The following is a 25151-nucleotide window of genomic DNA, read 5'->3' as shown; positions in this document are numbered from 1 at the left end:
CAGTTACTTCCTCATTTCTTAACTACTCGAATTCATCACAAAGCACTTAACACTGCGGTAGGATACAGGGATGTAAAAAAGTAGTAAAATAGTCGACTACCCTCATTTCCCTCCCCCCTTTCTGCCTCTATATCAGAGGCAGCAAGGGGGAAAGCGGGGAGCAGGAGCCGGTACTCTCGCTAAATTTAAAAGGGAGAGGTACAGCATAGGACCTGGCGCAGGCTGGAACTGAAGCAGTCCCGGGTCGTGCCGGGTCCCAGACCTACTCTCACTGCGGCTCTGCAGTTTAAATGTAGCAGAAGCCAGGTTGCCAGCTCACCCAGCTCCTACTACATTTAAACCGCCGAGAAGCAGCAGCCCCTTATCGACTAATCGTGGACTTGATACACATTGCATCGATACTTAATTAGTAGGATACGGGAAATGCTTCCCCTGTCCCTACAGAGGAGAAATTGAATGAAAAGCACCAATCATAGGAAGGGATGGGAACGGATACCAGAAGAGCCACACAAATCCAAACCCAAACAAACCCACATACACCATACCAAATCCTACAAACCTCCCACTGCCTTCCACCCCAACTAGTAAATCAGACACCAACTGGACAGTAACTTGCTGCGCATACACAACGGTTGCACACACGCTCCCTGTTCCTTGAATGACGGATGTGCCTTTGTATTGCTGATTCAAACAGGAACACAAATTCTCTAGGGTGGCATCACATACTGAGGTGGGGTGGGGAAGGGTAAGGCCCCATGGGCTCCGTTCTGATGGGTGCTAGTATGTTGCTCCTTACACTCTGCTGTCTGCATGCTACTCCCTTGGGATACACCTACACTGAAAAAAAAATTCACAGCAGCAAGTCTCAGAGCCCAGAGCATTTGACCTAGGCTCTCATGCTATGGGGGCTGAAAACAGCAGTGCAGTCACTTCTGCTTTGGTTGGAACCCAACTCTAAGACCCATGCCCTTCAGTGGGCTAGCATGAGTCTGTTCACTAGGGCTGGGAGGCTAACCCCCTGCTGCAGGGTAGGATACCCGTTGGCTCCTGCCTTGCATGTGTTTTGCAAAAGGCTGTGCACACGGGAAGAGTGCACAGACGTTAAATAATAACAATGTTATCCTCCTTCAAAGAAGCTATCACCTCCATTCCTGACAAAGGTGGACAACTTCACACAAGAGCGTCTCGGATTCTCGCTCCGTTATTTACCTTTTGCACATCACATGCATTGTGAGGCTGGAGAAATGCCATGCAAAGGATTTGAGAGACTAATAAAGGGGCTATTTGGCCCATGATCTAGTTATTAACGTGCCTGCAGCAGGCATGAATGGGACAGCTAGCGTGTAAGACTTTTTGCAATTAGGCCTTTCACGGTTTATAAGGCAAATCCAAAAAAATAAAATCACTTTCCATGTCGCCACTCAATCCAGTCACCTGCATCTTTTGGCTAACAGACAGCAAGAGCCAACAGCCAAGCAGAGACATGTGCCTCTCATACGCTGCATTGTGACAATCCTACGGAGCTACCACTGACTTCTTGTACCGGCCTTTATTAAACATAACCAGATGTAGATGGCTCCCTTTAATCATCCAATTATATGTCTGGTCTCAGACAACATTCTTCCGTGAAGCAGAGAAAACTTCTTAAGGAAATTAAACGCCAGTGCCATAACCACTTGGATTTATCTGTGCTCTGCAGCACCGCAAAGAGGGAGAAAAAAAATAAAAAAGGTTAATATTTATCCCAACTTTGAAGTATTTTCAGAGATTTTTTTTAAATTACCATTTTCTCCTGTCAACAGCACTCTCATTCTAGTTGCCTCTTCCATTTTTTTCCTTAAGAAAAGAAAAATAAAAATCCAGAGAGAGTAACAGCCCAGAGAAAATAAATAATATATAAAAGGAGTGCGAGATCAGATATTCCTCGTATCAGTGAGGAGCAGCTGGCATTAGGGACGTAAGAAGGGCTTCCCCCCCCCCCCCCGCTTTTTTTTAAATCTCAGTGAACACATAACGTCTTTAAGAAAATGAAATCCTTTTGCTGTGGGCCACGTTGCAGGAAGAAATCGTCACCACTGCCGTTATCAGTGCTTTCAAGCTTTAACTCTGAATCAAAGGCGACAATTAATAAAGTCGCCCCCGCTAGGAAAGGAAAGGAGGGAAGCTAAATATTTGAAACTGGGTGAACAAATGTCAGGGTGTTTTTAAATAAAATCCTTTTACAGTTATCACAGCGAGCAGACCTGATATCCCTGTCTAATTCAATTTCAATTTGCGCCCCATGGGAGATAGTGAAGAAAAGGTTGCAGTGCTGTCTTTGGGTTGATATGTTCTTTTCTCCTTCAGGGAGCAGGAACTGGGGAGGGCCGGGGAGGGGGCACGCAGAAAGAGAGAAGGATTCAAATACCAGCAGAATATGAATTTCTTTCAGCTGGATCCTTCCAGAAGGCAAGCGTGATGCTGGGAATGTTTAAATGATGACTTGTTCTGAACTCACCTGGAAAATGGAGCAGGGGAGGAAGCTACGGAAAAGGGTGCTTGTGAGGGAATAAACATACCCACACACGGGGCCAAAGGGAACTGAATTTTCATGCCAACACCAGAAGCAGCCTCCTGTGTCATAGCACCCCATTTCCACCAGCCCTTGCCTATTACTCTACTCATATGCCACTGGAATTGTCCACTTGATTTCCTTTATAAATTCTACTCAACATTCCTTTTTATCTACTATATATTTGAGAGTTGATGTGTCTGTCTGTCCGTGAGTCTGTGTGTTCAAGAACTCCTCCTACACGGTGAGAGCTAGGACCACCAAATTTCCTCTTCTCCTAACTTGAAACAAGCTACGGGTTTGGTTGTGCTAAAGCAATGGGATGTACCTGGAATCCGACTGTTTCTCATCAAACAGAAAGGGAGGGCAGTGGAAGCAAGGAAAGTTATACTCCAGAATGACCATGGGGGGACACAAGCGCGCCAGCCCCAGGTAGCAGCTGCCAGCCGGGCACCGCAGCCCCCACCATCCTGGGGGAGCAATGCTGCCAGCCAGGCAACATGGCCCCCACGCTCCCCAGGAGCATCCCCACACACCATCCAACCCCCTGCCCTGACTCCTGCACCCCTCCCCTCCCGCCCTGACTCCTGCAACACCCCAACTCCCGCCCAGAGCCTCCCCACACCTTCCAACCCCCTGTCCTGACTCCTGCAAACCCATATCCACAGCCCCCCACAGCCCTCTGAAGAACCAAAGCAATGCTAGATAAATCTTCTAGCATGAAATAAAGAAATACGCCCACTGAAATAAAAAAAGCTACAAGTCAGTAAGACCATCAGCATAAGAACATAAAGACCATACTGGGTCAGTGCCCTGTCTTCCAATGTGGCCAATGCCAGGTGCTTCAGTGGGAAAGAAAAGAACAGGCAACCACTGCTCTTGCCCACTCCCGGCTTCTGGCAATCAGAGGGCAGGAACACTCAGAACATGCGGCTGCATTCCTGACCATATTGGCTAATGGTGGATCTATCCTCCATGACCTTACCTAATTCTTTCTTGAACTCTGATAGAGCTCTGGTCTTCACAACATCCCTGGCAAAGAGTTCCACAAGCCAAGTGTGCACTGTGTGAAGAAGCACTTCCTTTTGTTTGTTTTAAACACGCTGCCTATTAATTTCATTGAGTGATACCTCTTACGTTTATACAAAAAAGTAAATAGTATTTCTCTACTGACTTTCTCCACACCCCTCATGATTTTAGAGACCTCTATCATATCCCTCACAGTCATCTCTCTTCCAAGCTGAACAAATCTTTTTCTTTCCTCATACAAAAGCTGTTCTATACTCTTCATCACTTTTGTTGCCCTTCTCTGTCCCTTTTCCAATGCTAACATATTGTTTTTGAGATGGGGTATTACGCACAGTATTGAAGGTGTGGGCCTAACATGGATTTACACAGTGCCACTTTGATGTTTTCTGTTTTATTCTCTATCCCTTTCTTAATGGTTCCTATTGTTTGCTTTTTTGACTGATGCTGCACCCTGAGGGAACTATTCACAATGTCTCCAAGATCTTTTCTTAAGAACATAACAATGGCCATACCGGGTCAGACCAAAGGTCCATCTAGCTCAGGAGCCTGTCTTCCAACAGGGGCCAATGCCAGATCCCCAAAGGGAGTGAACAGAACAGGAAATCATCAAGTGACCCCTCTCCTTGTAATCCAGTTCCAGTCTCTGACAAACAGAGGCTAGGGACACCATTCCTGCCCATACTGGCTAATAAGTATTGATGGACCCATCCCTCCATGAATTTATTTAGTTCTTTTTTTGAACCCTGTTAGAGTCGTGGTCTTCACAACCTCCTCTGGCAAGGAGTTCTGCAGGTTGACTATGCACTGCGCAAAGAAAACCTTCCTTTTGCTTGTTCCAAACCCGCTACCTATTAATTTTATTTGGCAGCCCCTAGTTATTCTGTTATGGGAACAAGTGAATAACTTTTCCTTATTCACTTTCTCCATATTTGTCATGATTTTATAGACCTCTGTCCTATCCCCCCTTAGTCTCCTCTTTTCTAAACTGAAAAGTCCCAGGTTTTTTAATCTCCCTCCATCTGGCACCCTTCCAAATCCCTAATAATTTTTGTTGTCCTTTTTCTGAACTTTTTCCAATGCCAAGATCTCTTTTTTGAGATGAGGTGACCACATTTGTATGCAGTATTCAAGATATGGGCGTATCATGGATTTATATAGTGGCAATAAGATATTCTCTGTCTTATTCTCTATCCCTTTTTTAATGATTCCTAACATTGTGTTTGCTTTTTTGACTGCTGCTGCACATTGAGTGGATGTTTTCAGAGAACTCTCCACAATGACTCCAAGATCTCTCGAGTGGTTAGTCCCCATCATTTTGTATACAGGCAGTCCCCGACTTACGCGGATCCGACTTATGTCGGATCCACACTTACGAACGGGGCTTTTCTTGCCCCAGAGCTCACAGGCGGCAGGTCGCCACCCGTGTCCTCCGGGGCGAGAAAAGCTTCTCCCGGTCTCCCTGGTCTGCTGGGGGGGGTCCAGCAAAGCCGCTGGACCCCCCCAGCAGACCAGGGACACCCGAGCAAAGCCGCCGCCTGGGCGGCTTTGCTCGTTTGCCCGGGAGCAAAGCCGCCCAGGCAGCGGGACTCCCGCCGCCTGAGCGGCTTTGCTCCTGTCCCCCTGGTCTGCTGGGGAGGGTCCAGTGGCTTTGCTGGACGCCCCCAGCAGACCAGGGGGACAGGAGCAAAGCCGCCCAGGCGGCGGGGGTCCCGCTGCCTGGGCGGCTTTGCTCCCGGGCAAACGAGCAAAGCCTCCCAGGCGGCGGCTTTGCTCGGGTGTCCCTGGTCTTCTGGGGGGGTCCAGCGGCTTTGCTGGACCCCCCCCCCAGCAGACCAGGGAGACAGGAGCAAAGCCGCACAGGCGGCATCCCGGCGCCTGTGCAGCTTTGCTCGGGGGCAAAGGAGCAAAGCCACACGGGCGGCGGGGTCCCTCCGCCTGTGCGGCTTTGCTCGGGTCTCCCTGGTCTGCTGGCGGGGGGGGGGGGGGGAGGGAACGCAGCTAGTGCGCCCCCCCTCTCTCCAGCAGACCAGGCTTTTGTTGCGGGACGCCTCGGGTAGAGCAGCTGGGGTGCTGCCGGGTTGGTCCTGTGGGAACCTACCGGGTAGCGCCCCAGTTGTTCTGTCCCAGGCTCCAGATTCAGCAGCTGTTGAAACTGATCAGGCTGATTCCAGGAAGCTGGGGGCAGAGCAACTCTGCCTCTGGCTTCCTGTAGTCAGCCCCTGGTCAGTTTCAGTGGCAGCAGCTGAATCTGGAGCCAGTTCCGACTTGCATACAAATTCAACTTAAGAACAAACTTATAGTCCCTATCTTGTACGTAACCCGGGGACTGCCTGTATATAGTTGGGATGATTTTTTCCAAGGTGCATTACTCTGCATTTATCAACTTTAAAATTCATTTGTCTTTTTGTTGCCCAGTCACCTAGTTTTGTGAGATTGCTCTAAAGATCTTCACAGTCTGCTTTGGTCTTAACTACCTTGAGCAGTTTGGTATCACCCGCAAATTTTGCTACCTTCTTGAATGGTAACAGCTAATTTAGATCTCACCATTTTGTATATATAGTTGGGATTATATGTTCCAATGTGCATCACTCTGCATTTATCAAATTGCTGACCATCAGCAAAGAGACACGGTCATTCTTTGGCAGGGTCAACTCCAGTAGTTTGGCAGGGCTGAGCAGCTGACCGGCTCAGGCCACTGGTAACAAGACAAGGAAACTTTCAACAGCAGGCTACTGCTTTGAACATTGCCTTGGTCAACAGTAATCAAAAGTTGTCACCATCTGATAGCTACTTGGTCACATCTGTATGGGCACTAACACTGAACTAACCTCTCATTCTTCCTTCCAGGTCGGGCTGGGAAGGTAACAGCTTGCACCGCCACTGCCTAGCAGTCGTTCTGCTGGTGCAGAGAAGACCTCAGCTTCTTTCTTTATCGCTTTTGAGGATTAAGAGTAAAGAGACATTTCTTGCAGCCACTCAGACTAAGTGGAACGTGGGCTATTTTGTAGCTTCAACATACGAGATGCAAAAGAGTTAACCCCTCCCCCCCTAAAAAACCAGTCAGAGAAGCTCTCCACCCACTTGTCTAGAGTAGGCAATTGTTGCGAAATAACTATGCATTATAAAAACTATACAGGCTGCTCTAATACCAGAGGGCAAATGCCTAAAAACCTTAAGCAATGCTGTACCTCTCACCTGTGGACAGTGCTGCTGTGGGCATCACACTGCAGGTGCCTTGACTTCAAGAATCCTAGCACAGAAGACCTATTAACATCTGTGTTTATGTATTTATTTATAGATATCACTCAGGCTAATGTCACACCCACAGACCCTGGTTGGAGGCGAGTGAGCTTCTGGAGCTAAATGTATGAGCTACCAGCCAGTTGTAGAGAAGATTCATTTCTCTCTCTCTCTGAGTGGTCTCAGTGACACTAGACGGGACAGAACACCACACACACAACAGATGTGTGGGTTACACTAGCACATCCACAACACAGAAAAAAGCAGCACAGTACGGGCCATAGGTTTGAAAAGCAATCTGAGCCCAACGGGATTTGCAGGAACACGTCTCTCAGGATGAGATGTCTATATGCATAACCATTTGGTGACCAGTTTCCTGAAATGTGGCCAAATGTAGCAAGGAATGAATCATATGCCTACAGTCAAGTGCATATTTAAATGTTATTGAAGTCAATGGGGCAGAGCTGTCAATGGAGCCAGGACAATTTGCACCAGCTGAGGATTTACCTAATCAGAAGACTTAAGTATGTGCTTCAAGTTAATCTTATCCTTAAGAGCTTTTCTACACAGGGGTAGCTTGCCAAACCGGGGCCTGTATGTGTATACTCACGGCAATGTGGTCCCACATTTGTGTGAGCCAATGTGTTAACCATTCATAAATGGTTGATCATACAAATTTAGGTTAAACTTTCAGCCAGTTTCTAAAACAGGAAGCAACTCACCATAAAATACCACACAGACTCCGATCGGTGGCAAAGATTTCTCACTATTGCATGAAACATCTAGCTATTCTGCAGGTACAAGATTACTGTTATTATTGCTAAAACATTTCTTTGCACTTGCTCCTAATTATACCTTAGAGTTACTTTTTCAGACTAATATACCTGTTCCCATTTATGATGGTTATTTACTTTTGGCACTTGACTCAATCTGTACACAGAAAACAAAATAGTTTCAATTTCGTGTTCTCATGCACTGGTCCAAAGTTACTAATGCTTGACTTGCAGGGACTTCATGGGAACATTGAAATTCAAACAATAAACTGTTTTCATTTCAAACTTTAAAGAATCATAAAAACATTCCTGTTAGCTTTTGTAATGCTTTTAAAAATGACAAGCTCTAACGACCCTCATGCTCCAAATTTTAGCCCAAACCTGAAAGTGGCCCTCTAAATATGCTCTATAAATTATCCGATTTACTTACAACATTGAGAAGGAATGTAAATTAGAAAAATGTTTTATAAATATTTTGTGATCTTGGGCACAGTGTCAAGATGATGAATATCGCTTCTTTCTGAATAAAAGCTATCTACAAAGGAGTAGGGAATGCACATTATTTAACAGGAATCCTACCTCCTGAAGAGTTGTTTAGATCTTTCTTTAATGAGTACTGGGACAATCTCCTGCACATGTTGGTATTGCCACCTGAGGATTATTCTAGAATGAGCAACATTTTAATCTCTGCGCAGGCAGGAAACAGCAACATTCTGGTACACAGACCTCCCTGAGCGAAACAGCTATCAACTCACAAAACCCAGGAGCGTGGGGTTTAAATCACTCCATGCTACAGGACATGCAGAATGTGTTCAGGAACCACGTTCTGTAGCGGGACACAGAGGGACAGGAATGTCCCTGCATTCCATTTGATCACAATGACAGTCCAGTAAAAACGTTGGGGAGACAGAAGTATGACCCAGCAGAGGTGAAGGGGTTAGGCAGACCAGGAAAACAAAAAGTTATCTGCTGGCTGAAGTCAAACCCCTTAGTGCTTATAAAAATGTGACCATGCATATTCACAGTATAATGTTGCAATAACATAATTAACTGATCTTGTTGTATACACATCAATCAATTCTTTACTTAATCGGAGCCCAGGTTTGGACCTAGTGATTCCATTGAGAATGTGCTAAAAGCCCTGAACCAAAGACTGCTGAAGCCAATGGGACTCCTTCTATTGACTTCAAATGGCATTGGATTAAGCCTAAAATTAAGGCCAGATACTTACGTGTCCTGCAGGGATCTGTCCTGGCCACCAGGCAATAGCTGGCTCCCTCATCCCACCTTCAAAAGTGGTTTGTTTACCACACAGAAAAGGCCCATTGCTACCTCCTAGAGGAAAGAAAATTGATAAACACTAAGGTGTTTTTCCAAGAGATGCTTGTGAAGGTCTTTTCAGCAGGGGAGAAACTGACTGCTTAGTAGACTAAACAGAGTGTGCTATCAAATGAAAAAAAAGAGTTCTTTCTTTTTGGCTAGCTTCTTTCATTTATAGGACTCTTAAATGTTGCATGTTAGTGAAGCAGCTAAAAATGGATCACAACTTGAATGAGTCAACTACATGATAGAAGTGAAAAAAGCCAATATCATTCTGGCATAGAATCACAGAATTATAGAATATTAGAATGGGAAGGGGCCTTGAGAGATCATCAAGTCCAGCCCCCTGCGCTCACGGCAGGACCAAGCCCTGTCTATATCATCCCTAACTGGTGTCTGCCTAACGGGCTCTTAAATATCTCCAGGGATGGAGATTCTCCAACCTCCCCAGGTAATTTATTCCAGTGTTTAACCACTCATGTATTAAGAGTAGTGTCTAAGATATAGGCACTGTCTTGCTTTACTTGGCACTGGTGTTGCCTTAGTGGAGTACTGTGTCCAGTGCGGGGTGCCACATTTTTAGAAAGACCTGAACAAACGGGAGAGAGTCCAGAGGAGAGCAACAAAAATGATAAAAGGTTTAGAAAACCTGACCTAGGAGGAGAGGTTAAAAACCCCTGTGTATGTTTAACTTGGGAAAAGACAAAGGGGAGCCCTTGCTGGCTATTACAAAGAGGAGAAAGATCATCTGTTCTCAATGTCCACTGAAGGCATGACAAGAAATAACGAGCTTCACCTGCAGCAGGTTAGGTTAGATATTAGGAAAAACTGTCCATCTGTAAGAATAGTTACACACTGCAACAGGTTACCAAGGGAGGCTGTAGAAATCGCATCACTGGAGTTTTTTAAGAATAGGTTAGAAAAACACCTGACAGGGATGGTCTAGGCCAGGGGTTCCCAACCTGGGGTATGAGAAGCTTGTCTAGGGGGCACGGGGAATATTTGGGAAATAACTAGATTATCCTAATTGAAATATTCCAAAAGTAGTAGTGTTAGTGAAAAAAGTTGTGGATTCTAGAGTCTAGAATTTATTTCCTTTCATATTGAATAGGGAGTATGGGGAAGGTTTACTAAAAGCCAAGAGGCTACGGGGACCAAAAAAAGTTGGGAACCCCTGGTCTAGGCAAACTTGGTCCTGCCTCTGCCCAGGTGGGTGTGCTAGACAACCTCTTGAAGTTCCTTCCAGCCCTACATTTCTAGGATTCTATGGAACACAGCAGCCTGAAATGTGACTCTCTCATGTGCCTTTAAGATATGAGTTTCATTGGCTATAGACATGACGATGACAAAAGTGAAGGTACATTTTATTTCCCTGGAAAAACTCTGCTCAGAGACAGCAGCTGGTTTGCATGGCAGGCCCCCACTTTTTATGCAGCCTTACAGCTGAAGAAACTGAGGAGTCTGCCCACCCCACGCAGATTCAGGTGCTGCTGCTGAAACTGACCAGGGGCTGACTACAGGAAGCCTGAGGCAGAGTTGCTCTGCCCCCAGCTTCCTGGAATCAGCCACTGATCAGTTTCAACAGTGGCTGAATCTGGAGCCTGGGACAGAACAGCTGGGGCGCTGCCGGGTAGGTCCCCCCAGGGCCAACCCGGCAGCACCCCAGCTGCTCTACCCCAGGCGTCCACAACAAAAGCCTGGTCTGCCTGGGGGGCGGGGGGCGCAACTAGTGCACCCCCCCCCCCCCAGCAGACCAGGGAGACCTGGAGCAAAGCCGCATAGGCGGCGGGACCCCGCTGCCCGTGCGGCTTTGCTCCTTTGCTCAGCAGGGAGACAGGAGCAAAGCCGCAGAGGCGGGGGACCCCGCCGCCTGTGCGGCTTTGCTCGGGTCTCCCTACTGTGCTGGGGAGTCCCCCCCAGCACACCAGGGAGACCTGGAGCAGCTTTTCTCGCCCCGGAGGACGCGGTGGCGGGACCGCTGCGCTCTGGGCGGTCCCGCTGCCCACGAGCTCCGGGGCGAGAAAAGCCCCGTTCGTAAGTGCGGATCCAACATAAGTCGGATCCGCGTAAGTTGGGGACTCCCTGTATACCTATTAACACAGGGCACAGTATAGAATGCATAGGTGGCTTGTCCAAATAGGAGTGTGCCTGGTGAGCAACTAACACAAGCATGGACTGGGGGCAGAACGCTAGTTCTGAACACTCCTGAACTTTGAGGCTTCTCTTAGCTTATAAGGGATGAAACCAAACACTCAGATATCTTTATCTTCAAACTGTGAGATTGTTTGGATCTGGACCCAACCCAACACTTCACAGCTCAGGCCCAGCTCTGTTCATTAAAAACCTCTTACCTTGTTTAGGTGCTGAAATAAGAGCAGCCCCATTATCAGATGTGAAAAACACAAACGTGTTCTCACTGATGCCCAGGTTCTGAAGGGACTTCAGGATTTTCCCAATGCTGTCATCAATTTCTCGCACTGCATCCCCATACCTGAGACGGCAGAGATTCCAAAGACGCAAGACAGCAAAGGAGAAATGGTTTAAACAAGGCAGCATTACAGAATAGAAAGCACTCCACTAAAGCACACTAGAATATTGAATAAATATTTGTGCTCGAGAGGGAGATAATTCACCTACATGTCAGGCACCATACTAAAAGTTTGCCGGTGTAATTTTGTCACTTCTCTCTCTTATCTGCAGAAAGCAGCTTCTCCTGGATACTCTGACTCTCCAATTTGCTCAGATCCGAGCCACTTTTGGACAGAGACCAGAAATTAAGATAAATGAAGCCATGTGGCTTTCAGGTGTAAGCAGAGGCCACTTTTGCCATGAGCTGAGGCCAATAAAGTATTTTGTTTATAGATGCTACTTTATAGCTGTGATATAAAAAGCTAGGTCCATTACATCTCTACAGCTACCCTTCCCCCATGGTAAATTGCATTTTCCATGATGTGGAGACTGCTTGGTGTTCTGATTTACAGGCTTTTAAAACAGGCTCTAATCAAACTATATCAACAGACTAGCCAAAGCACCCATTCCACAGAACAGTGTTTCATTACTCACACAGGCGGCCAGGGAGGTTAGATTGCACCCACATTTGTGTGGCATAATCTTTACTTTGGCTTACAACAAATATATTAAAAGCTCAAACTAGACGGAGTCTTTTTTGGGAAAAAAAACTAAAGGAAATTCCATGCGAGTTAGCGTGTGTATTAGCATACACACACATTTAACAAATGATCTATGTTCTTTCACGCCAATAAATATCGCTATGGCTTTCTATCATCACAGTAGGCAGCATAAATCAAATAAAAGGTGACTTACAACCCTCTCTGGCTAGTGCCCAAGAAATGTTTGGAGGCATAAACAGGAGCATGAGTGGCATCAATAGCCCAGTAGAGAAAGAATGGCTGTTGGCGGGCTTGCTGCCTGCTAATAAAGTCGAGAGCTTCCTGTAAATGACAACAGAAATGAATGTAACAGACTCATCCACTGCCACCTAAAACTCTCAACCACAAGTAACAACAAAGGATGGGGGGTTATAAAGTTGTATCAAAATGCAGAATACCTGTAAGTAGATCTGAGTTAAGTTTGCTTCCCCTGTCTTCCGATCAATCTTGAAATCTTCATAATATCTTAAAATGAAGTAGAACCCAGGGGGGGCAAATAATCAATATTGGTGGAACACACAACAAAAGGCCTGTTCTTCCCCATTACTTATAGAGGCAGGTCATTTTTACTCCACAAAAGGGCAGACTTGCAACTGATGGAAGCAGCCATTTCTCTTCAGAAACTGAAAAGGGAGCTCAGGATGGTTTGTAAAACAGTGAAATTGTACTGTAAGGAGATCAAAGCTAGGGAAGATATGCCAGATTTGCGTGTCCATGAAATCCCATGATTGGTTTCGGATGGAAACAGACCTGGGCACAATAGCTGATTAAATAATTAAGGACAAATATTTGATACAATGTTGCAGTTTCAAAATCAGAATCAATCTTAAGATGTTTAAATAGAAACAGCCCCTTTAAAACATGAACACGACTGCTCCCCTTTATGCAGGACCATTCAGATGGCAGGTAAACATTTCTCAGTGAGACTCAACCCCCTAAATCAGGGGAGGGGAACCTTTTTTGGGTTGGAGGCAACTGACCCACAGAAAAATCAGTCAGGGGCTGCACACAACTGAGAAGCAAAAAACCAAAACAAACCCTCAAGCCCCTCAGTGACGTGGACACCTGACTGAGAAAGACTCTCCCCAAATTTCCCTCGCATACCAGAGCCTAGGGGGGCCCAGACTGGTAGATTGTGTGTGCTCCGGCCCCACAGTGGGGCAGCGGGGGGACTGGAGCACCATAGAATCATAGAATACTAGGACTGGAAGGGACCTCGAGAGGTCATCGAGTCCAGTCCCCAGCCTTCATGGCAGGACCCAGTACGGTCTAGACCATCCCTGATAAACTATTTTAGGGAATTTAGTGTTTGTGAAAGGTCACATATTTGCAGTTCTGGAGCCTGAAGTCCTTTAACCAGCGCTGGTTCCCCAATGCTGGGGAGGCCCCGAGCCTCGGGGGCTGGATCCAGTCAAACCGGGAGCCGCATCTGTCCCCCTGGGGCTGAGGTTCCCCACCCCTGCCCTAAGTGATCCTGACATGGGAAGTTTGGCGCTTTGAGTGTTAATTATACCACTGCAGGTTTTGGGACACTGTATAGAACGTTTTGAGGGCACTGTATTCCACAATGGACGAGGAAGATGAGGACTGCAAGGTCAGAGGGATGGCATGATGAAAACAGAGAAAAAGCGTTAGCACAAACAGGAAGGAGAAAGAAAAATGTCTTCAGTAAGGGAATGGAATCACCTTCCAAAAGAAGGACACAGCTGGATAAGCATCTCTGGGAGACAGTTTAGAGCAGCAATGGCCTATTTGTGGTCCAGGTGCACAATTTGGCAACCTGCAGTTTGTTCTTGGCTCTCTAGTCTGCCATAACCCCTGGCAGCCAACATTTGCCCCGGAAGCTAGCTGTAGTGCCTGTGAGAAATGCTGGGTGCAATACCCTCTGTTTGAATAGGTGAACATTCTCGCATGCACAGGAATTTTGGGCACTGCGGGGTTCCTTCCTTAAGTGCGCTGGCCTTCGAAGCCTTTCAGGCTGCATGGAACACCAGACTGGTCGATCATTAGAAAGCAAGATGGCAGATAAAAGCCCAGCACTGACGCAGCGAGGCTGTAAGTTCATCTTTTGAGGTTGCGATGAGGGTGCCAGGATCCCAGCAGGGAACAGTTTAGGACTTCAGACTAAAACTTAGGACAGATACAGTGCTTGTAATCTTCATTTAAAAACATTAACAACTGCATGAAAGTAGGGCAGTGTTAATGTTCCCACTTTACAGGTGGGAAAACTGAGACACAATATGAGAGGCAGGCTTTAGAACTCAGGCATTTCTTTCTTAGTCCTGTGCTTTAACCACAGGACTGGGCATCTCTCTCACTAAGCAGGTAAATCTGGGAAAGGATGCTGGAAGATGGAGGAGGCATTGCTCAGATACAAATGCTCTTGAATCCCTGTAGCTGTCAAGAACCCGCTTTCAAAAACCTCCCCCTCCAATGATAAGTGCCCCATCTTGACTTCCTCTCTCAGCAGAAAAAAATCCTCCTATTTCAAGTGACAAATGCTCTAAGCCTAACACCCACCTCCCGCAGATGCCAAAACCCTCTTGCACTCTCTCATATGAGAAATCCCCCTGCGTTGGGCTTAGCATCCTTGTAAACAGTCACTTGGGCTTTACACCGATCAGTGTCAGCCATCTCGGCCTAGAGACAGAAGTCCTGAGCAAACAGAATGGGGGTAGGGAGGCAGAGGAAACACATCCCCTTAAGTGGGTCCCTCCTCCACTTTCGCCACGCTAGGATTGCCAAGTCACTGCATTTGGCAGCTCTGTAGCATGTGCTGAAGACTGTGTTGTGCATTTCAGATGCTATCTGAGCCATTTCCTTCACTTATTTCCAATCATTCTTGGCATGGCGTAAGGTGTCTGGAGAGAGCTGCCCATCCAAGCAAGCCGTGGCAATACTGCTGTGTCTGATCCAGGAGTATTTGCCTGCCTTTCCTAACTGAAAACAGCTTGCTGATTGAACAACTGTCTTTCAGTTGACCACAGGACAGCTGAGTAAGACCGCAGGGAAAGCAAAGAAAACAAGCTGCTGATAACTTCTAAAGTATTTTTTTAAATGAGCCGTGGAGCAAACAACTGAATTACCTGCCAATCATTTCCCGGTCCCTATACACAGGGATGTTTGGGGTGGCTTTGTTATCATAAGGTCCAAAATGGCAGTTAGGGGATCCAAACCATTCATCAAATCCATGTTTCAAGGGGTGGAATTGGGGTCTGTGACCCAGATGCCTAGGAACAAAAGCCACAAACAGTTCAGGAGTTCACTGCAGACCAAAACTGTGTAGAAAGAAACATCTTTCAATGAGGCTGAAGGAAAACTTCCGCAATTAGTGGTAGTGCTCTAGAGAGCCAAATAAGTCACAGACGTAGTCATAGCATGCATTCAGAACACCGTACTGAAACCCTTGCCACTGTTCTAATAGCTCCATGAAGTTAACATTCAAATTCTCTTTTCTCTAAACATGTTGATCATCTGTGATACTGTTGCCTTGGGTAGAGCTGCCCAGAACACATAGTAAAAATGCAGAATAATTAATTTAGAGGTTGAGTTTCATCTATACCATGGTTCTTTTACACTAGTAAATAGTGCAAAGGGGCCACAAGGAGCATGTAATTTACAATTACATTTACATTCACTTTAAAGATCTTTATGTGGCCAGAGAGGTGCAAAGGGGCTTTGTTGTTTACTCGAACAAGGCCTTTAGAATCTACTATATATTTGAGACAGCCTGTCTGTCTGTTCAAGATCTCCTCCTAAAGGGTAAGAGCTGGGACTACCAAATTCAGTATGCAGCTTCCGCAAATGAAATGTTACTGGTCCACCAAAAGCCCCGGCCCCCAGAGCCGCCCAGTACCAGCCCTAATTCCTAGAACCCCCACCCCTCTTCTACCTCCCCAGCATCAGCCACTGACTCCAGAGTTCCCTGCACCCAACCCCTCCAGTGCCAGGCTCCTACCCTCAGAGCCCTCCAGTGCCAACCCCCCCATCCCAAATTCCTCAAGGCCAGCCCCACACTTAAAACCTACCACCACCAGACCCCCAGTGCCAGCCTCCTGTTTCCAGAGCCCCACTGCACCCGACCGCCCCAGAGCCAGCCCTGCCCTCATAGCCCCTCCACTACTAGCCCCGCCTCCAGAGTCCCCCAGTGCCAGCTCTCCACCCTAGATGCCTCAGTGCCAAACCCCCCACCTCTTAGAGCCCTCCACCCCTCAGAGCTCCCCAGTACAAGCCCCGCCCCCAGAGCCTGCCCCACCCTCCTAACCTAGCCCTGTGCTGACTCCCAGCTACCAGCTCAGTGCTGTTGCCTGGGTCGCTGCTCTAAGGCTGCAGTGCTAGGCTCTAGTGACGTGCTCTTCTGCGGCGGGGAAGAGAACCCAGCCCTGCTCAGTGCTAGTTGGCTGAGAGGAGGGCAGGACACGCCTCTCCCAACAGCCGAGCCAGGAGCGGTGCACCCCAGCCGCGGTCCCCAGAGCCACGGCGGCCCGGCAGCAAGTGGCCCACAGCCCGCTTGGACTGGCGGTTGGGAATTGCTGTGCTAGTGTACATCTATAAGCAAAACACACACATAGCAGCTTCTGTGAACAGCGCTGTCCTGGAGATGTAATTTAAACTTTCCTTCCTTAGTGTCTGGCTACTGCTCTTTTCCTTCCGAGACCGTGAATAACTCACTTCCTCCACCTGTGGAAGTATTTATCTAATGGCCATTCTCGCTGTCTCAACTGGCGACTTTTCTGAGTATGCATTGGTCACTTCAGTCTTTCCTTGCAAGTCTTTGTCTTTTAGCTCTGTTGTTCTCTTTGGCACTGCCTCTGAAATCTGGGGACAATGCGGGTACACAGTGGACTAAATGGGCTCCTTGTATAAACCTGATGAGGTCAACAGAATCACACCGGGTGTGTCTAGACTACAGGGTTTTGTCGACAAAAGTGGACTTTTGTCAACAAAACTATACCTGCGTCCACACTACCACTGAGTTCTGTCGACATAACGTCGACAGAACTCAGCAGTTTTGTCAACGCTGGTAAACCTCATTTTACGAGGCATAACGCCTTCTGTCGACAGAGTTTCTGTCGACAGAAGGTGTTATTGCATGTAAACTGTCCTTTGCGTCTACACTACCATGTCGACAAAGCAGCTTACTTTGTCAACAGAACTCAATGTAGTCTAGACGTTCTTTGTCGACAGAAGTTTTGTCAACAGTATCTGTCGACAGAAGCCTGTAGTCTAGACGTACCCACAGAGACTAATTTAGGCTCATGATTCCTGATCCGGTCACACTGGCTGTATAAATGAGAACTACAAGCTTCCTAGTTTCACATCTATGCGTGCATGCGCATTTCCCCGCCCCGGCCCCAACAAAAATACCAATGGCTGTCTTCACATGGAAAATCTGGTATGCAGAGAGATTAGAAGTGGAATCGCTTAAGAAAGCCAATGAATAAGGATACGAGAAAAATACTCTAACTAACTAATGGGATAGAGAAGATAGATTAGAAGCTCCTGTTCTCCCTCTCCCAATACACAAGACTGAGGGAAGTCAGTGAAACTCAAAGTCAGCAAATTGAAAACTGAGCAAGGGAAATACTTTTATCGCACAACACATAATAAGTTCATAAGAACGGCCAGACTGGGTCAGACCAAAGTTCCATCTGGCCCAGTGTCCTGTCTGCCGACAGTGGCCAATGCCAGGTGCCCCAGAGGGAGGGAACACAACAGGTAATCTTCACATGATCTCTCCCCTGTTGCTCATTCCCAGCCTCCAACAAACAGAGGCTGGGAACACCATCCCTACCCATCCTGCCTAACAGCTGTAGATGAACCTAACTTCAGTTAATTTATCTAATTCTTTTTTTAATCTTGTTATAGTCTTGGCCTTCACAACATCCTCTGGCAAAGAGTTCTACAGGCTGACTGTGCGGTGGGTGAAGGAAGATTTCCTTTGGTTTGTTTTAAAGTTGTTGCCTATTAATTTCATTTGGTGACCCCTCGTGCTTGTGTTAGGAGGAGTAAATAGCACGTCCTGATTTACTTTCTCCACACTAGGCATGATTTAATAAACTCCCATCATGTCTCCTCTTAGTCTTTTTTCCAAGCTGAAAAGTTCCAGTCTTATGAATCTCTCCTTAGACAGAAGCTGTTCCATATCCTTAATATTTTTTGTTGCACTTTGGTGTATTTTTTCCAATTCCAAGCTATCTTTTTTGAGATGGGGCAACCAGATCTGCACGCAGTACTCAAGACGTGGGAGTACCATAGATTTATATAGAGGCAATACGATATTTTGTCTTAGTCTCTACCCTTTCTTAACAATTCCAACATTCTGTTCACTTTTTTGATGGCTGTTGCACAGCGAGTGGATGCTTTCAGAGAACTATTCACAACAGGTATCACCAACCTTACGGAAGTGGCGTGCCAATATTTAACCCTCCTCTCCTGGGCCATGCTGCTCGCTGGAGGTGAGGGTCTCTCCGCTGCACGCCCCGGAGAGCACCTGGGTCAGTCAATGCAAACCTTTCTGTAGACCACCAGTTGCTAATGGAAAATCACTGAATTACATAATTACGCCCGAGCCATTTTGCTAGTGCTGCAGCTGGGGAAAACGGTTTACTTTAAATTATTGAACAGATTGAGTGTTTTAACTTTCTCATGTTTATTTAAAATGAAGTTTGATAAATTAAGTAAAATATTATGTCCAACACAAAAGGTTTCAACGTTTTCTTTATTTATGGCAGGTGTGGGGAAATTTTGGGTTGGGAGTCACTGACCCACAAAAAAAATCACTTGGGGACCACACAAATGAGAAGCAAAAGAACTCCTACAAAAAACCCCCAACTCTCACTGATGTGGCCCTCAACTGAGACACCTCACTCTTCTGGCGCTCCAGCCCCACGGGGTGAGGGGAAGGAACAGGGGGGACTGAAGATCAAGCCTTCTTTTTGGCCAGATTTACTTTTCTGGGGTTCCAGAGTTAGTGGATTTTGTGGACCCCCTTAGGCTCTAGGGTGGGAACAAAAATGAGGGGTTCGGCGTGTGGGACAGGGCGGCCAGCAAGCGGGATAGGGATGCAGGATGGTGCGAGGAGGGCAGGGCCTGGAAGGGAGTTTGGTGGCAGGAGAGGGTGGGAGTGGGGGTACGAGAGGGAAGTTGGGAGCAGGAGGAGGTTTGGGGAGTAATGCAGAAAAGGTGAGAGAGTGAGAATGCAGCCAAATAGCTAGTTAGGGAGGGAGGCAGGCAAAGAAGGTGGGGGGGAGGGAGTAGAGGAAAGTGCAGCTTCTGCAAAGTTAAATTGAATCCTCCCCCCAACGCATCTTCCCTCTGCTCCAGCCTCACTCCCCTCCGCCCCATGATCTCCCCCAGCCTGATCCCCTGCATTGCCCCATCCCCCTCAGTGCGACCCCCCGCCCCGTCCCTTCCTGCCCCGCAGCCTGATCCCCTGCATCGCCCTATGCCCTCTCCCATCCTGCCCCCACATCCTCCTTCACCCCCCCTTCTGCCCCCACATCCCTGTGTCCCCAAGTGCACTCACCGGCACTGCAGCAGTGCTGGGGCAAGGAAAGGCAGAGGGAGAGCAGTCTCTTCCCTGCCCGGACCAGCCCTTTGCCTACAGGCTGCGGCTCCAGGGCTGGGGCAGGGAGAACCTAGGGCTGCCCAGGGCTGGCTCCAGCCTGGCTTGGTGCAGAGGCTCGCTAGGGAAGGGCTCCCCAACCCTGCACAGTTCACAGGGTGCAGCCTGGCCCACGGTGTGCCACATGTGCTGGGTGACCAGTCCCAGCTCTGCAGAGAAGGCCCAGCCCTGCCCCCTCCCAAAGCAAGAAGCTTATAGCCAGGAAAGGGGGAGTTAATCCCTTAGCTCCTGGAAGCTGCATGCCCAGGCTGGGCAGGGGCAGCCCCAGGAGTGCGTGCGTGCCACTCCCGCCCCCAGCAGAAAGTCAGAGGTAGTGCTCCAGCCTGCAGCTCTGTGGCTGAGGCTGGAGCTGCAGCACAACCTCCCGGGTCTGCGAGGGGAAAGGAGCGGGACTAACCGTGGGAAATCGGCTTGTGTGCTGCTTGTGGCGTGCATGCCGGGGGTTGCCAACCCCTGATTCACAGTAATTTTGAGTGGCAAAAGCTAATTCAGACACCATCATTTTACATGAAAAGTTGGGATGATGTTTGCCAGTGTGCATTACTTTGCATTTATCAACACTGACCATGCTATGACTGTGGAACTCACTGCTGAAGGATGTCACTGAGGCCAAGAACTTGGCAAGAGTCAAAGAGGGACTGAAGACTGATAATAATATTCAGTGACAAGATGGGGAGAAAGTATCTTTCATTGGCTCAAACCCATACAGGGTATCAAACAACTATTACCCATTCTCAAAGGGGACCACACCCTGAAAGAAATCTTCCCTGAACTCTCAGTTCTGGTCTTCAAAACAAATCCATCCTTGCCAAGCTCAACGTGCCTTCCCACAGAACAGGGCACACCACCTCAAAGCACCACCAGACTCTTCCAGAACAACAGATGCAAAATCTACAGCTAGATCCTCCCCCCTGCTCCAAGGATCAACACAGACCACAGCACACCTTTCAAGAGCGGTGGTTCTGACATATGCCTATCCCAGTATGCGTTTTACCTCATCCTGAGCACTACATGTCCATACAGCAACTATGCAGGTGAAACCAGACACTTACTATGTTGCTGAATGAAAAATGATTCACACAGAAAAATGATAGAAGACAAAAACATTGTCTCACCTGCGGCGAACACTTTTTACAGAATGATCACTCCTTAGTTGACCTCTCAGTCCTCATCCTCAAACGAAACCTGCTTAGAACACCTTCAAAAGGTGAGCCTAGGAGTCTCTAAATTCATAACTTGGCTACATTGCAGAAATCATGGGCTTAATGAATTCACTGGATGTATGTCTCATTTACAACAATCTATAACCCACAACCCCTCTTCTCCTTCTGTTGTTCATTTCCTACTTCACCCTGAACAGCCTCTTGCAACATGTGTTAATGCCTTATCTACTCCACCTTGCATTTAACTCAGAGCATCTCTCCCAGAGTTGAAGGGTTCTGCATAAGCTCAAAAACTTGTCTCTCTCACCAACAGAAGTTGGTCCAACAAAAGACATTACCCATACCCACCTGTCTCTCTAATATCCTGACACCAGCATGGCTATAAACACTGCAAATAATATTCAGAATTGTAACAGCAAATAGGGTTACAGGAGATGTACAACTTCATGTTTAAAACGTAAAACAATCACTAACGAATAGGGGTTATGATGAGACTTTAACAGGGTCAGATTATCCCCCATCTGTCAGATGCACTTTACAGTACTTGTCTCTTAAGCAGCTGATTATGGCAGTTGACGGAACCTGATACTGCAATAGATGGATCGTGGGTCCTATTCAGCACAGCAATTCTTAGCTTCACAGTGAGACTGCATTGTGAGTTCATATTTACTTTGCTTTTTATTGTCACCAGAAGGGTTTCCAGGCTTGCTGCTTTCCAGATAACTGTCTGGAACCAAAATGTATTCGCGCTGCTTATTTCTTTTCCCTAGCTGTATGAATTTACATTTATTAGCACTGAATGCATCTCATTGCATTCAGCCCACTGATCCAATATTTCCTGGCCACTTTGTTGTTTGGATTTGGGCTAATAAATAATTCACTGGCTTAGGTTAGTTTACTTTCCTTCCAATTTCTGCGCTGCTGGAAAATTTAATCACAGTTGAATCTATCGCTTTTCAGATTGTTAATACTGTTAAATAATATGGATTCCATAAGTGACTGACTTAATGCTGGTCCCCACTTGAAGGTGGCATTATTAACAATTACTGTTTGTTAAACATGCTGTATCAAGTTACTACTGTATCTATGCAATTTTGAAGTTTATTATTTTGTGCATTTATTTATTACATAGTACTATTGTGAATTACCATCATGGAGACCTAGAAACCCAGTGGGACTCAATCATACAAGTTCTTCACTGAAATTAAAATGTTCTGTGCCCACTGGCTTCTCTTTAACTACTACAATAGAAATCCAGTCAAAGAAGCCTGTTGTATTTGTTTGGCAGCTCTCCAAATTTTCCTTCCTACCCTGCCCAGGAAACACAGTTGTACTTAGTGGCCAGGTGCCTCTCCTTACTGCCACGATTTACTAAAGATTAGGTTCACAAGGTCAAATGTTTCCTTTGAGAAGATCTGATCCTGCACCCATAAAAGTCAAGGGAGCTTTGTCAGTAACTTCAGTGAGAACAGGATCAAGCCCTTAGTCCTTTTAAAATTCTTAGGATTTTCACTCAGATTGTTGGTCAATATCTTTCACTGTCTGTTTATTTACCATTTGCTCTGCTAGATTAGGCTCTCTCTCTTCTCTGTAGCTCTAACACCAGCATGTTTGCCTTTAGGTACCTGGATCTTCATTTCTAGCTTGACATTCAGCTACTCAAAAAAAAAAAAGCGCACAGCCTCCAGAGTTTAGGAGTCAGGCTTATCTGTAGAAGATCAATGGTATATTAGGGATGTTACATTTAAATTAATTAACTAATTGAATAGTTGACAAGATTTCCATCAACTATTTGATTAGCCCCGCACTCCCTGTGGCGCCTGAGACTTTGAAATGTACAAGAGCCCCAGTGGGGGCTCTTGTACATTTCAAAAGCAGAATCTCAGCAGAACCGGTGTGAGTAGAGACTGTTTCAGTCCCCACTCGTGCCATTTTCCCACTGTGCCTCTATCTCCTCTGCCCCCCATAGAGACAGTGCTGGGGGAAATCGGCTTTTAAGTGGCTCCCCTCAGCACCGGCTCCTGTTCCCACTCCTTGCTACCTCTCTCTGATAGAGGCAGCAAGGGGGAGAGAGCAACTAGTGGCATCACTAGTTGACTATCCAATAAGCTTATGCTTCTCAGATAGTCAACTAGTTGCTTACATCCCTATGGTATACAGAAGGGGCCCAAGACAAAAAATTGTAGAGGGCCATGCACATGCTCCGACAGAACATCTCTGCACTTATTTTCAGTCAAAAATCACAATGTGGTACTGGATGAAAGCACAAAGGGTTGTGTTCATACACAATGATAGCACAGTCTACTGAAATTAATCACTGCAGGTGGGAAGATCCTGCCCAGAATTGAGAAGACAAGACATTTGAGCTCAAAAGAGTTTGTCCAGACTCTGGTTCTCTCAGCTTCTCCCCACAATTAAAACAGACACACACACAAAGAAAGAAATCCCAAGACATACTTACCATTTGCCAACGATCTTACTGACATATCCCGCCTTCTTTAGCAATTCCGGAAGCAGCAGCTCAGAATCTGGGATTCCCCCTACTATGTCCTGTGGCGTGTAGGCTGTGCAAAACAAGAACACAGGTTTTAACTCATCACTAAGGTTAGCAAGCAGATCATGAAAGCTTATGGACACTCACCTAGAAGCGTATTTGGCCAGACCATAAATTAAGCTAGCTCAAGGGCCCAACAACACTATAAATTAGGAGTCAAATTCTCCATCCCACCAGATGCTGGGAACAAGCTAACTCAGCAAACTCAGTCCCCAGGGAAGGAAACCCTTTCAGGGGGATAGCTCAGTGTTTTGAGCATTGGCCTTCTAAACGCAGGGTTGTGAGCTCAATCCTTGAGGGGGTCATTGAGGGATCTGGGGAAAATTTGTCAGGGATGGTACTTGGTCTGGGTAGGGGACTGGACTCAATGACCTCTCAACGTCCCTTTCAGCTCAATGAGATAGGTAAAGCTCCATATTAATTAATTAATCACACAGTTCCATCTCCTATGCAGCCTTTGCTGGCTGGAGGAGAGTCAAATGGCTTGAAGTTATTTACATTTAGTGCATTTTGATAAGTCAAAGGATTTATTAAAGGGAAAAATGGACTTGCTCAAAGTGCACTGGCTGATCCAAAATACACAAATACTTTGTAGTTCTCTCACACCTGACACCACAGAGACACACAAGTTCTCCCACAGATGGACAGTGTGAAGCAACAGGTGTGTGCGGAGACTGTGCGGTGTCATAAAAACATAGATCAACCCCAAGGCATTTGGAGCAGGTACATGGCTACTGAGAGGAGAGCTCAATGTTATGTAACTGTCCTGACTCATGCCAAGGCCTCACCGAACCTTTACAAATGCGCAGGTGGAAAGCAGGCTAACCCTGCTTAGCATTAGGGATGTTAAAATGTGTGTGTGTGGGGGGGGGGGGGGAAGGAGGCGGAGGGGGTTGTAAACATGTTACCACTGAAATTTTCAACAGTTACATGTTTACATGCGAGGGGAGAGGGGCAACTCCACGGGAGCCAGTATGGGCGCGGAGCCAACTTTTAAATCTGCTCCCTGTGCGTACCTGGCAGAGCCACCTGCCCCCTGCCACGTTGCTGCCTCTGTATCAGGCATGGGGGGGGGGGGGGGGGCGGAAGGGAGCATGTGGGAGCCAGTGCTTTCAGGGAGCCAGCTTTTTAGAATTGGGGTGTGAGCCAGAACTTTCTAAAGCCTAAGGGCCGATGAAGCCCTGCTAGGGGCCTTGCATGTAACCATCTCATCGCGTACACTAGCACATCCCTAGTTAGCATTACCAAAATTAAAATTAGATGGCAAGTTGTGTTTTATAAAATGCTTGTAGGATGCTGCGTGTGTTGCTCTCGCTCTACTATCCCCCATGTTATAATGTAACAGTACACCCCTACAAGGAAATAACCCATCAAACGAGAAGGAGGACAAATGAATAATTTTAACAAGAAAACAATAATGCTTGAGCATTTGAAGGCAAGCAGTCATCGTGTGTGATGATCAAAGTCTCTACACACATTCCTCTCTCTCTCTGCTCCAAAAAAAAAAAAAAAGAGAGCATGCTTGGATAGTCATCCTGGCAACTTGGCTTTCTGTAAGAACCACCTATAAATATGGACACAGAATTCTTCATCTTTGGACTGTTCGATTCTAACAGGGCAGAATAATCACATGATAAGACACATACCCCCAGAGTTACACTGGGTAGCCCTAAACAAGTTTGGGGAAACTTGCAGATCATAGACTCATGGAATAATAGGACTGG

At 46.8% G+C, this 25151-nt stretch overlaps 1 protein-coding gene across 4 annotated transcripts in view; it reads right to left on the bottom strand.

Moving 5' to 3' along the window:
- The window catches only part of GALNS (galactosamine (N-acetyl)-6-sulfatase), a 78541-nt gene that overhangs the window by 36405 nt on the left and 16985 nt on the right, over positions 1–25151 (bottom strand). For all 4 annotated transcript variants that reach the window (XM_075939867.1, XM_075939868.1, XM_075939870.1 and 1 more), the window contains 6 exons: positions 23335–23437; positions 15170–15313; positions 12482–12548; positions 12238–12365; positions 11265–11404; positions 8825–8928 (listed from right to left, as the gene is read on the bottom strand). In XM_075939867.1, coding sequence (XP_075795982.1) covers positions 8825–8928; positions 11265–11404; positions 12238–12365; positions 12482–12548; positions 15170–15313; positions 23335–23437 — 686 coding nt within the window. The remainder of the gene's footprint in view (positions 1–8824; positions 8929–11264; positions 11405–12237; positions 12366–12481; positions 12549–15169; positions 15314–23334; positions 23438–25151) is intronic.

The sequence above is a fragment of the Pelodiscus sinensis genome, chromosome 12 (assembly GCF_049634645.1).
Source record: "Pelodiscus sinensis isolate JC-2024 chromosome 12, ASM4963464v1, whole genome shotgun sequence".
In the NCBI taxonomy this organism is placed as follows: Eukaryota; Metazoa; Chordata; order Testudines; family Trionychidae; genus Pelodiscus; species Pelodiscus sinensis.
The sequence above is the reverse complement of the archived record's forward strand: the minus strand, read 5'-3'. Positions and strand labels throughout refer to the sequence as shown.